This window comes from Hyaena hyaena, unplaced genomic scaffold (assembly GCF_003009895.1).
Source record: "Hyaena hyaena isolate Hyena2069 unplaced genomic scaffold, ASM300989v1 scaffold_157, whole genome shotgun sequence".
NCBI lineage: Eukaryota > Metazoa > Chordata > Mammalia > Carnivora > Hyaenidae > Hyaena > Hyaena hyaena.
This window is the reverse complement of record NW_024080789.1, coordinates 2,237,083-2,253,858: the sequence shown is the minus strand read 5'-3', so window position 1 is coordinate 2,253,858 and position 16,776 is coordinate 2,237,083. Positions and strand designations below refer to the sequence as shown.

The 16,776-nt window shown below is 49.3% G+C and overlaps 1 protein-coding gene across 1 annotated transcript in view; it reads left to right on the top strand.

The window, feature by feature from the left end:
* Positions 1-7,586: 7,586 nt before the first annotated feature.
* Positions 7,587-16,776, top strand: part of AFAP1L1 (actin filament associated protein 1 like 1) — a 61,630-nt gene continuing 52,440 nt past the window's right edge. Inside the window, exon 1 of the mRNA XM_039239459.1 lies at positions 7,587-7,636. Within this exon, the coding sequence (XP_039095390.1) occupies positions 7,621-7,636 (16 nt within the window). The 5' untranslated portion in view covers positions 7,587-7,620. The remainder of the gene's footprint in view (positions 7,637-16,776) is intronic.

The window sequence follows — 16,776 nt, the reverse complement described above, 5'->3', positions numbered from 1 at the left end:
AGCCTGGCTAGAGGTTTGTCAATTTTGTTTATTTTTTCAAAAAACCAACTCTTGGTTTCATTGATCTGTTCAATTGTTTCTTTGGTCTCTATGTTGTTTATTTCTGCTCTGATTTTTACTATTTCTCTTCTTCTACTAGGTTTAGGGTGCTCTTGTTGCTCTGCCTCTAGTTCCTTTAGGTGAGCTATTAGATTTTGCACTTGCGCTTTTTCTAATTTCTTGAAATAGGCCTGGAGTGCAATGTACTTTCCTCTTACGACTGCCTTTGCAACATCCCATAGAGTTTGGATTGTTGTATTTTCATTTTCATTTGTTTCCATATATTTTTAAATTTCATCTCTAATTGCCTGATTGGCCCATTCATTCTTTAGAAGGGTGTTCTTTAACCTCCATGTGTTTGGAGGTTTTCCAGACTTCTTCCTGTGATTGATTTCAAGTTTCAAAGCATTATGATCTGAAAGTGTGCATGGTATGATCTCAATTCTTTTATATTTATTGAAGGCTGCTTTATGTCCCAGTATGTGACCTATCTTGGAGAATGTGCCATGCACACTTGAGAAGAAAGTGAATTCCCTGGCCTCAGGATGTAAAGTTCCAAATATATCTGTCAGATCCATCTGGTCCAATGTGTCTTTCAAGCCCATTGTTTCTTTAGTGATTTTCTGTCTGGTTGATCTATCCATTGCTGTAAGCGGAGTATTAAAGTCCTCTGCTATTAGCACATTCTTATTTATAAGATTGTTTCTGTTTGTGATTAATTGTTTTAAATATTTAGATGCTCCCATATTCGGTGCCTAGATATTTATGATTGTTAGTTCTTCCTGATGGATAGACCCTGTAGTTATTATATAATGCCCTTGGAAGGAGGGCCTTTAAATGAGGCCAGTAGGGTGGTGCCTACTCCAATGAGACTGGTGTCCTTATCAGAAGAGGAGACTGAGACACAAAGACCCCAGGGATGCAAGTGACAGAGGGAAGACGATGTGAAGAGGCGGCAGGAGGGTGGCCTCTGAGGAAGCCAACTCTGATGGCACCTTGAGCTTGGACTTCAGTCTCCAGAATCATGAGAAAATAAATTTCCATTGTTTAAGCCCCCCTCCCCCTCCCGCCCCAGTCCGTGGTATTTTGTTAAGACAGACTCAGCACACTAACATTCTGTGTGGCATTAGCTTGCAAAATAGGAATGACAACACTTATTTCACGGGCTGCTAAGGACGGAATGAGGCGCTTCAGGCACAGTGGCTGGCTGCAGGGGAGGTGTGCATTTGACTGCGGGGCGTCTGCAGTCTGCAGGGGGTTTCCCCTGACTACCAGTGCCCCCTCTGGGTGGTGCTGGAACTGCAGGCAAAAGGCCCTGCCTTTTCTCAGTAGGCATCTCCATCTATAAAGGCGTGCAGGCGCTCAGGGATGTGACCTTCTTTGCCACAGACTGGGAGAGACCACCTGAAGATGAAGGTTAAGCAGAGGAAGGTAGAGCCTGGAGATGGAGACAAAGGGGTGAATGCTCTATTTGCATTCCTGGGCTAAAAGCCAGCCTTACCCCTTCAGCTCCCCAGGCCCCCTCTGAGTGAATAAATTCCTTTTCTGGTTTAGGGTGGTTTGAGCTGAGAGTCTGTCACTTGCCACCAAAGCAGCCATGACCAATACACTGGCTCCTAGAGAAAATTAATACTAACAGTGGCATCTCAAGCAAAGTCTCCAACACTTTCTTGTAGATAAAGAATCTATCGTTATACAAAAGAAGTGGGATTATTGCCTGTCTAACTCACAGCGTCTTGCCCACCTGGATTGGGAGAAATCATCCTGAGCGATTTGTCCTTCTGACAAACTAGCAGTGCTATTTCATTTTTTAAAATATACACACAAAATGCCACTCCTTAGCAGACCCTTGGGTAACAGGAGCTGAAGTTCTGGAAACCTCCTACATAAGAAGGTGTTCTTACAGGGAAGGAGAACCTGCCAGAACTGAGCACATTTCCCATGGTTTGATTTACACAAAACTGCCCTGCAGGGGGCAGCCTGGGTGTGTGGCTGCAATTTCTGTATCCAGTAATATTTCTGTAGCATGTGACAGCCTCTTGAGAAGAAACCCATATTGATTACAATAATGACTCACACTTCTGACAATGGGTCAGGCATTGAGTTAAGCACCTGACATCTCATGTAATCCCCTGGGTACTTTTCTCTTATCCTCATTTTACAGATGAGGGAATTGAGCCTTTGATAAGTTATCCATTCGAGATTTCGCAGCTGTATGTAGCAGAGTCTGAACTCTGAGATGTCTCACCCCAAAGCCCGTGAATTTGGCCACACTGTACAACAGATAGGTTCCTAAACAGAGTGCTCACTGAATTTGGGGAGCCTGCCTCTATGCCAGGCAAGACCTCAAGCACTCTGCGTGCACGGTCCCACGTAAGCCTCACAACCCCTGCATGAGGGAGCTGTTGTGAGGTGTTTAGATGAGTCAGGGGGGTTCAGAGAGGTTGAAGACCGTGTCTTTGAACTTGCTCCTCCCTGCATGTGTCCCAAAAGTGCAAGAGAATGACAGTTCTGCCGGCAGGAGTGTGGCTCCCACGATACCAAGTCTGAAGTCCTGGACCCCACTCCTGCCCCTGCCTCTTAGGTCTCGTGTGATTACAGATAAGGTGTTTTCCCTTCTTTTGGCTGCAGTTTCCTTACCTGAAAAGCAAAGAGACCATCCTGGCTAATCTCTCAGGTTCCTCTCTGCCCTAAAGTTTTTCTGCTTCCAGGCTTTTGGACTTGAATGGCCTGGGGTCAGCCTGCAGCCCAGAGGTGAAGACAGGGCACAGGCCACCTTTCAGAAGAGAGTGAGCCCACGCGGCAGTGTCAGGGGCTGGGGATTGCCGCAGACCCTCAGGGTGGAGGCACCCAACTGGAACTACTCCAGAAGCCTTCATGAGGCCATAATCTCCCTCAAGTTTCCCCAAAGGTATCTGTATGGCAAATTAAGACCGTCTTGCAGTGTTTTAAAATACCTGGAATTCATTACCAACATTTGTAAACCAAGAGACCTTAGTATTTTTTAATGTTTATTTATTTTTGAAGGCAAGAGACAAGACAGAGTACGAGTGGGGGAAGGAACAGAGAAAGAGGGAGACACAGAATCTGAAACAGTCTCCGGGCTCCAAGCTGTCGGCACAGAGCAATGCGGGGCTCGAATCCACGAACCATGAGATCGTGACCCGAGCTGAAGTCAGATGCTGAACGGACTGAATCACCCAGGCACGCTGATTCAAAAGACTTTATACTAAAATCTGGATTTCTGGGTTTTCCTGAAGAATCTGGAGATGTGGCCAATCCAGGCCCCTGTTCCCAATGGCCACACTGGCCCAGGTTGATGGCTACGGGCCTTTCTGACGGGGCAATGAGGCCCCCCTTGGCCATGGACCCCAGTTCTCACATGCGTGGCCACTCACACACACGGCTCCCCTCCTGGTCCGTCAGGAGCGTCAGTCTGTGAGCCTCACTTAAGGAGCCAAGGGTGCTTTTCTTGAGAACCGACCCAAAGAGAGGGGACAGGCTTCATGCATTCAGGCATTTGGACATGAAAACAAAAGCTCCTTTTCCTCCAGACACAGTCAGGGCACTGGGCTCTGCTGTGCGCTGAAGCTGGGCCCTGTGGCCTGGGCACAGGTAGAAGCCCCGCGCCCTAGAACATAAGCCTGAAGGTGCAACCAAAGGAGGCGCTGTCACCCATGAATCTCTTTCTCTTTCCCCCAGCAGCTGCCGCCCAGATTGCTATCTGCTTTCCGGGGCCCGGAGTGGACCCGAAGACATGTGTCATTTCCCTGGGTAGGGGCCATAATGGCGACATTGTGCTGAGTGGAACAAGAGGAGTTTTCATTCAGCCACCAGCCCTAGGCAGACACTCGGGCCCAGGGCTCTGGGGCTCACTCTGCACAAAGGGGCTCCGGAGAGGGGCCCAGGGCCGAGGAGAAGCCCGTTGGGCAGATGGGGCTGGCCGCCCACAGCAGCCTGCAGTGAGGCTGGGAAGCAGAAACGGATTGCTTGCAGAATACCCCACTGCAATCTCATCTCCCCCTGCAAATACAGGAGCAAACAAACAGCCCCAGAGAGTAAATGGGGGACTCCCCCTGCCCCCCGCCCAGGACATGCGCACTAACAGAAGCCTCGTGGCAATTATTCACTAAGCAATCATTCACTGGCTCACTCCACAGTACTTACGACCACTTACCAGATGCGGGGCGCCGCACGAGGCTGTGGGGATCCAGCAGTGACTAACACACAGCACCCACCCTCACAGTGCTTGCAATTCGGGGGTGCGGGATGGGAAGAGGCAAGGAGAGAAGTAAGGAGATTAGACACTGACAACCAACTGAAGAACTGAGACTCACGCAGCCACAGAGTCCATTCAAGATCCCAAGTCTGAGCCCCCGATGTGTGGATTTTCTTACTCTTCCCAGGGTCTCCTGAGCTGCTTGTCTGCACTGAGAATAGGGGCTCAATAAAGAAGACGCCCCAATCACTATCATGAGGAACTCAGACCCTACACTGAGGGCAGAGGGGAGCCATCACATATTTTTAAGGGGAATCGGAGTGGGATCAGGGAATGTTCACTCTGGGGGCCATGGTGCAAGCAGACCTAGAAGCCAGGTGACAGGGGAGAAGGCTGAGTACATTTCTTTCACTGGGACAAAGAATCCTTAGCCTCCAAAGTTTTCTTTCCCAGGGCTTCCCAGCTCCACCTGATAAGCTGAGAATGAGATCTGGGGAGTATCATTTGTTTTCACAAGACTGGGAGCACGAGGGGGTTGAAAGCTTTCTTCCTGGTATTGTTCACTGGGATCAAATTCGCTATCTTTTCACAGAGCCAGAGCTCGCCACCCAGAACTCTCGAGGCAGCCTCAGACAGTCCCAGGACCGAGCAAGAAAAATCCCGTCAGAGGGCCGCACTCATGCAGAGACATGGGAAGGGAAGGAGGAAACAGGGCATCACAACCGCCATCCCCATCCTTCGCTGGGTGCTTACTGACACCCGCAATCACGCCAAACCAAATGGTTGTGCAGGCGTATCCTGCGGCTTCCCATCTCTGTGGTTCTCTCACTGTTTCCTCTGCCTGTAATGAAATCTCCCCATTGCAGGTTCATCCAGTATTCTCTCTGTGGTCAGCGAGAAATTCTTGCTTTGTCCTGATGAACTCCAGCAGCACTGTATCTCTCCACTGGTCCTATTCACATAAGGACTGGCAACTCGTTTATTTGGTACATAGTCATCTCCTCTACGAGACAGCAGATTGCTTGAAAACGGAGCCCATGTCGACTTAGTATTAGTTCTCCCTACAGGAACTTGCACAGAATGCAACAAATATTCCTAAGGGAACTGATGAAAAGTGGTGTCTTTTTTATGGTGATGATAGACCCCATTAAATGAAAAGGACAGAATATATATATATATATATATATATATATATATAGTTATCCCTTGTCCAAAACTAACTAGCAGGATTTCTCATTCAGTTATCCAGACGGCAACCAAGCTGCAGTCAACTGAGTCAACAGTGCCACCCAGTGGGCATTATGAGTAATTATATAAACCAGAACCCCTACACCTTCGCAAGAGACTTCTTTTGAATTCTTCGTAGAACTCTGCCCAGATGGTGTTCTCCCATTTATACATTCTTCCTGGTCCGCAGCTCAGTTAATCCCACTCCATAAATTATCCCACAGATACATATAAATTCTTCTTAGCCCTTTTAATTTCTCTGCTCCAATTCTCTGATGAACCTCCAAAGTCCTTGAAACTTTCTGAAATTTCTTTTAAAATTCTACCAATGCCTCCATCCATTTTGCAATTGTTATATTTTATATTTTTTTAGTCTTTCAAATGAAATGTTACGTTTTTAAAAGTATTAATGGACTAGCCTGGGAACTTAACTACAATTTACAGCCTTGATTCCAAGTGTTTCCGAGTTCAAACTGTGAACCTGGGGGATTTCATCTTCTTGTAAACTGTTGGTTGTCTGCTGTAGACTTTAAACTGATCTTTTCAAATTGGAAAAGTAGGCAGGAACAAAGAGGAACTTGGCAAATAATAATGGCTCACATTTTTACAGCTATTTATGGTTTATAAAGTGGCTTTGTACCGTGATTTCGTTTGCCCTCTCAACAGCTCATTGAGGTCAATAAAAGGTCTCCCACAACAGAGATGAGCAAGCAAGTCTCGTTCACTTCATAGAGCAAGACCTCACACACAAGTTTCAGACTCAAATCCTGTTGCTGTTGTTGTTTTCAGTACACCACATTTCCTCTGAGTGCTCACGTATACACACCACAAACAGAAGCCATAGTTTTTGGAAGACAGCATTAATTTCAACTTGCCATTAAAGCAATGGAGGAAATATTCCCAGTCCAGGAAAGTGTGTGATACTCTTTTCCAGACTCTTCCTTGTTCCTCTGCCTTTGTACAGGCGTTCCCAATGCCAGGATGGTCTAAGTTAGAGGAGTTGCATAGTCAAAACTGAAAACAGAGACTTGGTCCATCTTGGGGAGGAGGGGCGTCTAAGAGGAATACTGGGCTTGGACTTCACATGATAAAAGGTCCTAAATGTAGACATTTGATACCGTCTGTAAATGTGTTATACCTGCTCCCACAGAGTTACACAAAACAGAATGGAAGAAGTTGACATTCTTCCTACAACTTTCAACTTAAGTCCCATTCCTGGACCACACTGCCCATAGCAATATTTTCCCTACATGCTGTAATTATTTTGGAACCGGTGCACTGACCTTGCACTAACTTTGTATGTTCAAAGGACTCCTTTCCACAATGCCTATCCCTCCGTTTTGGCATTTCTTCATCTGTTAATACACAAAGAATCTCAAAAATTGTAAGTATCCCAAGCCCCTGCCCACCTTTTAATCCTGTTTCCCCTTTTCTTCGCCGATCTTCTCTTTGGAGATCTTTATTATTACTATTTCACTCTTCTTTCGCACCATTTCCAGCATAGAGCCCTGTCCACTATCTAGAAGGTGCTCAGGAAGGACCTGGCGACCGGAGGAGATAAACCCAAAGCCAGGGAGTGGCAGCTGCTGGGAGAGGTTTTGATTGCACCGGGGAGGTGGGGGGGGGGGGGGGGGGGGGGGGGGGGGGGGGGGGGGGGACGCGTCCTAGCAGCGTCGGCAGCCTAAAGATGGCACGGGCGGAGAGGTGCGATAGTAAGCCCCCCTTCACCGGCGGCGTGCTAGCAGAGCGGGACACCGAGTGGTCCCGGCCGGGGCGGGACGCGCTGGCGCGGGAGAGTGTGAGCCCGACAGTGGGTCCCCCACCCCACCCCCAGCCCCACGGCCGCAGCGGGAGGGGCGCGGGGGCGTCGCAAGACAGGGCGTGGCGCTGGCGTGTGCGGGACCCGGGACACCCGCCGGCCGCCCAGGGGGCGAGGCGCGCTCCGGGGCTATTCCGGGAGCGGCGTGCAGGGGCGGGCGCGCGCGGGCGGGGGCGCCGGGCGGGCATCCTGTCTGGGGGAGGGGACGCGCGGAGGGCGCTCCCGCGGGGCCGGGCTGCAGAGCGCAGGGCTGGCCGCCGCCTGCCGGGCCGGAGCCGCTGCGCCCTGCTCCGCGCGCCCGGGGGCCGCCGGCGCCATGGACCGCGCCCGGGGTAAGAGGAGCCGCGGCGGCCGCACTTGTGCCGCGCGGGGCGGGGAGGGAGAACGGCGACCCGGGAGCCGGAGAGGAGGACGGGGAGGGAGCGGGGTGGGGGCTGACGAGGGGTCGGCGCGGGCTTGCGGCCGGGTGGGGGTTGGGGGGGTGAGGCCCGAGGCGGGGGGTACAGGTGTCTGTTGCTGCCGGGCCCTCCCGGGTGTAGATTAGTCCCTCGCGTCCCAGGGCTGAGTCGCCTCCCGTGTGTTTCATACACTCAGAGTCTTAACTTCATGAACTAATTAATGCCTCCCCCCGCCCCAAGGGTTCCTGAGGACAGCGAGCTCCTCCCACCCCAGTCCCCTTCGAAAGGGTAAAATAGGGCCGGCAGGTTACACCCCCAAATACGGGGCCGCGTGAAGCCCCACCGTGTGCCCTGCGGGACGCCGCGGGTGACCGGAGTTTGCAGCTGCCTAGGGCATTGAGAGAAGGAGGGGCAGGCGTGCGTGGGAGTGTGGGCGTGGGTGTCCGAGCCCGGGCTCTGTCTGTGACAAGCTGTGTGACCTTAGCCCAATCCCTCTACGTCTCTGGACGAGTGGCAAAGTTGGATTGATGGTCTCGGCGAGGCCCCTTCTTGCTCCCACGCTTTTTCAGGAGTAGGGTGTGTTTGGTAGAAGTTTCAGAGGTTGGTGAGGGCTTGTGTGAATTGACACAAGAAAAGAGCGGCGCTTGAGGGGGGGGGCGGGGGTTGCTGCTTAAGACAAGGCCAGAAGGCATGCGTCTGGAAAGAAGTGGCCTGCTTGGGCATGTGGGCAGTGCCCGCCCGAGGCTGGGAATCCGAACACTAGGGTCCTGAACGCTGCCTCTGCCAGCGGGAGAGATCACAGGTGTGAATGCGCTTGGTAAAGGGGCCGGTGCTGTGCTAACCTGAGAAGCCTTGTTATTCTCGTTGTTATTATTAATGGAAAATTCCTCTGCCTCCCTAGCACTCTCACGCCTTTCCTCCATCTGCCGGCTTGCTGTGCTGAAGCCCCCGAGGGGGCAGGGGAGAACAGTGACCAGGGGTGTGGAAGCAGTGAGGGCACTCTGAGCAGGGGATGAGCTGCAAGCTCTCCCAGACGGGGAAGAGCCAGGCTTAAGGAATTTCCAGCGCTGTAAGGGACCCGGCTTCCGGTTCAAGATGCTCAGGACAACCCCTCCACCCACCTGGTCCCAGCACAAAACACTACAGACACCTTCTCCTTAGGGCTTGGAAGGGCAGGCAGGAAATGGATGGTGCTTCCCTTTGGCTCTTGGGAAACTGAGGCTGTGATCTGTAAAGCAGTTCTCACCTGTTAACTGACTCCTGGACAAGTGTGCTAAGAGCATAAGCACTCAGCAGGAAGGAAAAACAGAGGGAAGAGGCACCTCTAATGTCCCTCTGTCCTCAGGTCCCACCTCCTGCATCGTAGATCTAAAGCAAAAGGCACCCCCCACACAGGAAACATTATCAAATATCACCACGCCTGGTCCCTGGTACAAAAATCCATATCCAGCCTACCCAGAATTGTGGGAACTGTATTGGGTCCTCATTAGACAAACCAAGGGTGACAGTGATTCGCTTAGCTTAAAATGCTTCGTAACTGACACTGCGCTTAAGAAGGCTGTTTCCAGGGCACTCTTCCTAGGGATCCGGACTTCCTTGGACTCTGTTAGTGCCCAGAATGTTCTAGAACTCTCCCCCATGCTGCAGGCGTTCCCAGCCTACTTTCCTTCTCCTTCCCAGCTCTTGTCTCTGTGCGCTGTCACTCTTTTTTTTTTTTTTAAATGTTTTATTTATTTCTAGGAGAGAGAGAGAGACAGCATGAGTAGGGGGAGGGTCAGAGAGAGAGGGAGTCACAGACCCTGTAACAGGCTCCAGGCTCTGAGCTGGCAGTCAGCACAGCGCCTGACGCGGGGCTCGAACCCACGAACCGCGAGATCATGACCCAAGCGAAAGTCGGACGCTTAACCGACTAAGCCACCCAGGCGCCCCGTGTGCGCTGTCACTCTTAAGAGTTAGTGTTTGGACTGTATGCTTCGTGTCTCCCTTCCCTGCCCAAATGTAAGCTTCCAGAAGGCTAGGAGTGGACCTGTGTGGTCAATCTGCTGACACAGTGCCTGGCACACAGTAGGAGCTCACTAAGAGTGGTTCTGTACATTAACTAGTAACACTCGGTAGTGCACCCCAATTTGATTAATTGTAGTGTTGATTTTTTTTTTTTTAATAATACGCATCAGAACAGTTCCTTGTGACTGGCAAAGACCTTCTGAAAATGTGAGTCAGGTGGCCAGGTGGCCAGGTGGCCAGGACACACAAGACCAAGTTATCTATCTAGACCCTAAGTTGTCTACCCTGGTAAATTATTGCAAACATCTTAGGAATTAAAGCCAACTGTATATGAATGAGAATGTGAAACCTGTATGCATTTTCAAGATAAAACATGAGACTTCAAAAATCATTCCCGCAGAACTTTCTTCTTATGCCCCTGTCCCCAAGGTGTGTGCACTCACTTCCATTGTCAGGGAAGGTGTAAGAAGCGTAGGTCTCATTTGGGCCCCATACCTACGATGGGGGGAGCGGAGTGTCATTATCAAGATACTGGGGAGGAAACTACACTTCAGTGTTAATAACAATAGTAACTGAGCCCCTCATCGGCGAGCAGGCTGATAGTAATGTGCTAGAGCCACTGTAACAAACTACCACAGACCACATGGCTTAAACAACCAATTTATTGTGGGAGATTAGAAGTCCAAGATCAAGGTGCCGTCCAGGCCACTTCCCAGTGCGGCCTTTCTTACAGGCTTGTAGATGTCCACCTTCTTGCTGTGTCCTTACATGGCTTCTCTGTGCACGCGTGGAGACAGAGCTCTCTGATGTCTCTTCTTGTTCTTATAGGACATCAGTTCCTACCAGATGAGAGCCCAACCCTGGTGACGTCATTTAACCTTAAATACCCCCATAAAGGTCCTGTCTCCAAATACAGTCACATTGGAGGGCTTCAGCCCATGTCGGATTAGGGCTTCAGCCCATGTATTTCAGGGGGGTACAGTCCAGTCCAGTCCAGAGCAGCAAGATTGGGTCACTGACGTTAACTTACAGTCATTTGCTGTGTGAGTGAGAGAGCTGGGTTTAAACCAAAGGCCTGATCTTTTTATTTTTAATTTTTTAAATGTTTTATTTATTTTTGAGAGAGAGAGAGAGTCAGAGACAGAGTATGAGCAGGGGAGGGGCAGAGAGAGAGGGAAACACCAAATCCAAAGCAGGCTCCGGGCTCCAAGCTATCTGCATAGAGCCCGCGGCAGGGCTCGAACTCGTTAACTGTGAGATCATGACCTGAGCCAAAGTCAGACGCTTAACCGACTGAGCCTCCCAGGTGCCCCATTGAACCAAAGGCTGATCTTAGGCTTACTGCTGACTACCTCCGCTGTGGCAGGTGACCTGCCCAAGCCTTGGACAGGTCATATCTTCCTGCCCCAGGTCCAGGAGCCCCTTCACACCTCAGCTGCGCTGTTCAGAGCTTCAGCAGCAGTTACTACATAAAAGCTCAGCACCAAAGCCAACCAACTCAGGAATGAAAACAAACCTGGGAAGTAGGATTTCTCTTCCAACAGGCTGTGTGTCTCCCCATGAGTAAAGCAAGATTTATATGACACCAGAACAGAATGAAAAACCACTTAGATTACAATGAAATCCCTTTCAGTAGGATTTCCCAACTCATGAATATCATACAAAGAGAATAATAGACTAATGGCCATAAATACCACCTTCTACAAGACAATTTAACCAACTGTCTTCATATGAGGATTAAAAAATAGGGATACTGACAATACCTCTTTCTTGGAGCTGTTGTATTAAATGCATGGGAGATACTTCAAACAATGCGTAGCATGTGGGACCCACTCTTTAAATACTACTGTGATTACAGTCTTTTTTCATCAGACTCCATATAACAAAATTGCTTTATAAAGCTTCACGTGGTCCTCCCACTAGCTGGTCTGACTCTGAGGGCAGCTTTTGAGCCCTTGCTCTGTTTTAAGGACTGAGCTAGACAGCTTCATGGACAACTCACAGGCAAGGTCTGTGTCATAATCTTCTCTGTATTCTGGAGCTCCTTTGTGGAGCATGTCTCTTGCAAATCCATCTCTGACCTTCAATAACCAGACCACGGGCCAACTGACATCTTTGAGTGACTGATAAAACACTAATACGTATGCCGACCTGTCCATTTTCTCTTATTTGTCCTTTGTATTCATGGCTACTGATTGGTTGTGTCTTCACAACTTTGCTTCTGCGAACTTTCCAGCCTTCTCAAGCCATCCTCTCCTCAAAACCTTGGGTCTAAATTTTTCCCGATTTTGTAATAGGCCTTCTTAATACCCGAGGTTAATGTCTGATCTGCCCACCTCGTGTGAAGTAACTGATTTCCCCAAGGTTCCTTTCCTTTCTACGTCACAACTCATGCTTTTGTAACTAGTTGAGTTCCACCCAAGGCACCCGTTCTAAATACTGCACCTCTGTTGGACCAGCTTTGAGACCCATGTTAGGAAAGCCACATCTTCCCTATCCTTCACTTCCAGGGGCCAAGCAACCTCTAGCTCCTCCCAGTGGCTCATCAACCAACCTCCATCACCAAGGCCATGAATTCCCATGTGGACATACCTCCTCCCCAACATCCACATTCATTCTCTCCTCCTTCTATCCATTCCTGGCCTTCTGAAAGAAATACTCAACCATCTCCATCTTCTCCATCCAAATACGTTTGTTGACATCACCCTTGTCAGCCTAGAGATTCAGGAAACCTGAATGGTTTGGAGAATGGATAAATGTGGGTTTGAGTTTTGACTGGAACTTTCTAGCTCTGTGATCTTGTATGAATTGGATCGACTAATTTCTTTGAACTCCAGTTTTATTTCCTTTGCCGTGTCATGGGGAAAGGTCATAGAGGAAGGCTAGCTCTTAGGAAATAGTCAGTAGTGCTGGCTATTGTATTTATCAAATATAACTGCTTGGGTTTCAGCCACTCTCTGCAATGGGTGTCTTGTGGCCATATGGGGCCATGAGACTTGAACTTGCTCTCTTCCCTGTGGATGCTTCTTCTGCTGTCCCTGGACATTGCCTCCACTTTCTTATCCCACTCGGCCTCCATGGTTTTTGGCTTCTCCACTTTTGCCAAGGTTTTTTCTGCCTCTCCCTCAAATATCAGTTTCAAACCCTACTTCTCACGTGGGTGAGCACCCTGCCAAGTAAGTTCCTCCCTCCGCAGCCTCTGCCAGAGCCTATCATTACTCCATTCTGATCTTTGGTTGGGAAAAACAATCCTGTGTTTGGATACCATCAGCTTCTCATACCCTTCTTACCCTTCTAGAAAAAACATGCAACTGGACAAAAAAGTAAAGCCCCTGCACATGTGCTCTCTTTCCCTCTCTCTCTGCCTCTCTCTCTCTCTCTCTCTCCCTCTCCCTAAGTATTTTCCGCCTTCCTTTCCTGGCCAAACTTCTCAAGTACACAGTCAGTACATCAGCCTCCCGCTCTTTCCCCCACAGTCCTTTCTGTATTCTCCCTTCCAGTTACACCTTCTACAGAAAGCCCATGGTCACACATGGTTCCATTCTGTCTCATCTGTCACGTCTCCTAAGCCCCCTCTCCTGGACTTCTCCAGGAGACTTCTGGGGTCCACTATGGACCCTCCACTCCTCTAACTATATCCTGATAGTTGGTGGAGATGGGGAAAGTGTGGATTTGGGGACCAAATAAGACCAGGTTAAATAACCACTGCTCCATCTCCCCCCCCAAATCTTTCCTTCCTCCCCTCCTGTCCTCCAATCCCTCCGTCATCAGTGCTCACAGCCTGTGTGCTTCTCTCACCCCAAGGCAAGTTGCCCAGCTGGGTCTTGTCCCCGCAGTGTGTAAAGCAGGAGGAATGACATCCAGGGCTGGGAAACTGGACAGTGGTACTATTTGCCCAGTGCCTGGCCCATGGTAGATGCTTACTAATTGTTATTTTCCATTTTCCGTCTGGATTGCTTGCTTTCTCTTCTTTGATGACTCTTGCCCCTCCCTCCTCACCACCATAGCCCTCTCTCTACACTCTTTCTGTAGAGAACCAAGCCCCTGTGAGGGGGACTCTCAATGTCATCTTCAGCCATGAATCGGGCTCCATTCCTGCATTACCTCCTGCCTGCAGTGCATTTCCATTCGGAGGTCAACTCAAGCTCCGAGTGACCCAGTTCTGACCTCCTCCTATTCACCACCAAATCAGATCACCCTTCCTGTTTCTCTTTTTCTGCTAACAACACAGCCACGTGAGGAGCTATTGAAGGAAACGGGGCTGTTTGTGAACAAGACTAAATTGGAAAGGGGGACATGGGATCAGTCCTGCAGAACAGATAATAGAGAGACTATCCAGAAGGCTGTACAAGAGATTTAACAGAGGCTGATTTAGGCTTGATCTAGAAGAAGCATGAAAATGAAAAGAACTATTCAGGACTAGAATTGAAGATGCCCAGGGACATAAGGAAGCAGAAGTTGAATGTTGAATGGCCACAGATCAGGGAACCACAGAATGGCTCCTGTGGGGATGGCCATAATATATAGGTTAAGAACAACTGTCACTCAGGGCCCCTGGGTGGCTCAGTCCATTATGCATCCAACTTCGGCTCAGGTCATGATCTCACAGTTTGTGGGTTCGAGCCCCACATCAAGCTCTGTGCTGACAGCTCAGAGCCTGGAGCCTGCTTCGATTTCTGTGTCTCCCTCTCTCTCTCTGCCCCTCCTCTGCTCACGCTCTGTGTCCATTTCTCAAAAATAAACAAACTTTAAAAATTTTTTTAAAAAAGAACAACCGTCACTTAGTATTCAAGGGGCTTCTGTAGGCAAGACTACTTTGCAAACTGTAGAGAACAGGTCTTGAACCTGAAGCCTCCTCTTTTATTTAAATGTATACTCTATCATAACTTTTAATGGGTCTTATAAATTACGCTTAAGGATGGAATTTGGGAGGAAGAGGACCTGATGCAATTAAAGACAGTAATAAACTATAGATTTGATCGTGCTAAACCCTTCGGTGGATTCTTCGTGTTCTTAAGATGTAAACTGTAAGCCCTTTGGTGGTCCTCAAGGCCCTGCCCTGTCTGTCACTAACTTACGTTGGGCCCCTGTCCGTCTCTTGCCACAGGATCTATCTTGTAAAGATAGATCTTTACACTGGCCTTTGTCCCTCCACCTGGTGTATCGTCTTCATCCTTTGCAAAATGCTCACAGATTACTTCCTCAAGGTGGCCTATCCCAATCCCCAAGCCACATCTCCCTTCTAGAAGTTACCCCGGGCACCCTGCACTTTTTCTCACTGGTTGCTATTTTCACCGTTATAATGAGTTGTGGAATTGAATGAGCTGTTAATGTGAGCCCTGCGAGGACAAGGCCCGTCTTACTTTTGCTCCCAGCTCTTTCCCTAACACCTAGTATAGTGCTTGGCACATAGCCGCTGCTCGCAAAATGCCTGTCGAGATGATGAATACAGGAAAGAAAAAACCCCACAAAATTCACAGAGTGCAAGTTGGACATGGCCACTTTCAGTTCCCGGATTCTCCATTTCAGTGATTCTCATTTTAGGGACACAGAAACCTAGGCTTCATCATTATTCATTGTTTCCTGTGCTTTCATCCTTCATGCAATAAGACCTTAAATCCTGTTGGCTGTTGTTGAAAAATGTCTCTTGGAGGGCTTCTCCCTTCTATCCTATGGGAGCTCCCTGTTTCTGCTCTCACCTTCTCCAGCCTGTCCTAAGGATCACTCTCTGTCTGATGCCAACTGGGTGCCCAGTCCTCTCCTGTAGAGCTTCCTGAAAATATGCCCCCAGAGGTCCCATCGGTGGGTCTGGAGTGCGGTTTGGGTATGTGTGCTTTTTGCAAAGCTCCCAGGTGAGTCTGAGGTGCTCACTGTTATAAGCAGTCCTCTCCTTTTATCATCACCCTTGACCTTGCTCTAACACCTGCTGGGACTCCCTGTTGCTGTCTGGAGCATTACCTTTCACACTTTTCAGCCCAGCGGGACTGTAGGGTCTTGGATCTTTATCCAAAGTAGTCTTCCGAAATGTCTCATGTTACCTTTAAAAAGCCAAGCAGTTTTTCTCTGCGAGTGCACAGTATATCTGAACACACTGCCGCCCTCCCCCCAGAAATCTGTGCACAGTGAACCTCTAAAAGATGCCAGTGTTTATCTTGGGGCTTCCCCTTCCCTACCACGCCCTGAACTCTCTGTCTCTTCTGGGGCTTCTCACAACCCTCACAAAAGCCCTGTGGAGTAGACAGCTGAGACGTCTCCCCATTGGACAGATGCAAAAACTGAGCTTCAAAAACATGTCCCTGCTATTCCCCCTGCCTGAAAGAGACCAGCTCAGCATCACCCACCTGTGAAAACATCCCTGCCACATTCCCCCCACCTCCTCTCTGATTTGGGGTCACCACCACCCTCTTCTGTCTTGGCTTTTAGAAGATCGTACTACAATAACTCAAATGCCCCTCCTGTGCGTATATGAGTCCTGTGGTCTGAGATGGTCTTGTCCCCTCACTTCCAGTGTCTCACACATAACAGATTTCACCAGGAGTCAGGCAGCCTACGTTTGGTGGTTTTGTTTTGTTTTGTTTTTTTTAGTGTTTATTTATTTTTGAGAGAGAGTGAGAGAGCATGAGCCGGGGAATGGGTAGAGAGAGGGAGACATAGAATCTGAGGCAGGCTCCAGGCTCTGAGCTGTCAGCACAGAGCCCAATGTGGGGCTCAAACCCTCAAACTGAGAGATCATGACCTGAGCCAAAGTGTGACGTTTAACCGACTGAGCCCCCCAGGCACCCCGACAGTCTTCGTTTGTACATGAGGTCCTTTAATCCTCACACGATCATGAGGTCCATGCATTTTAGCCTTCCTGTGCATAAAATATGTCCTTTGTTTCATTGGGGGGTTGGGGGGAGTTCCATCCAAAACTGCTGCCTCCAGCTACGAGTGAAGAGTGTACAGTGTGGGGCTTTTCTCTTCTAAAATCCCAGCCAGGGCAGGTATATGAATTATAAAACCATGAATATGCTTTTGTATTAAAAGTGTATACCGAGATCTAGTTCTGCAGTAGGCCAGTAAGTACATTT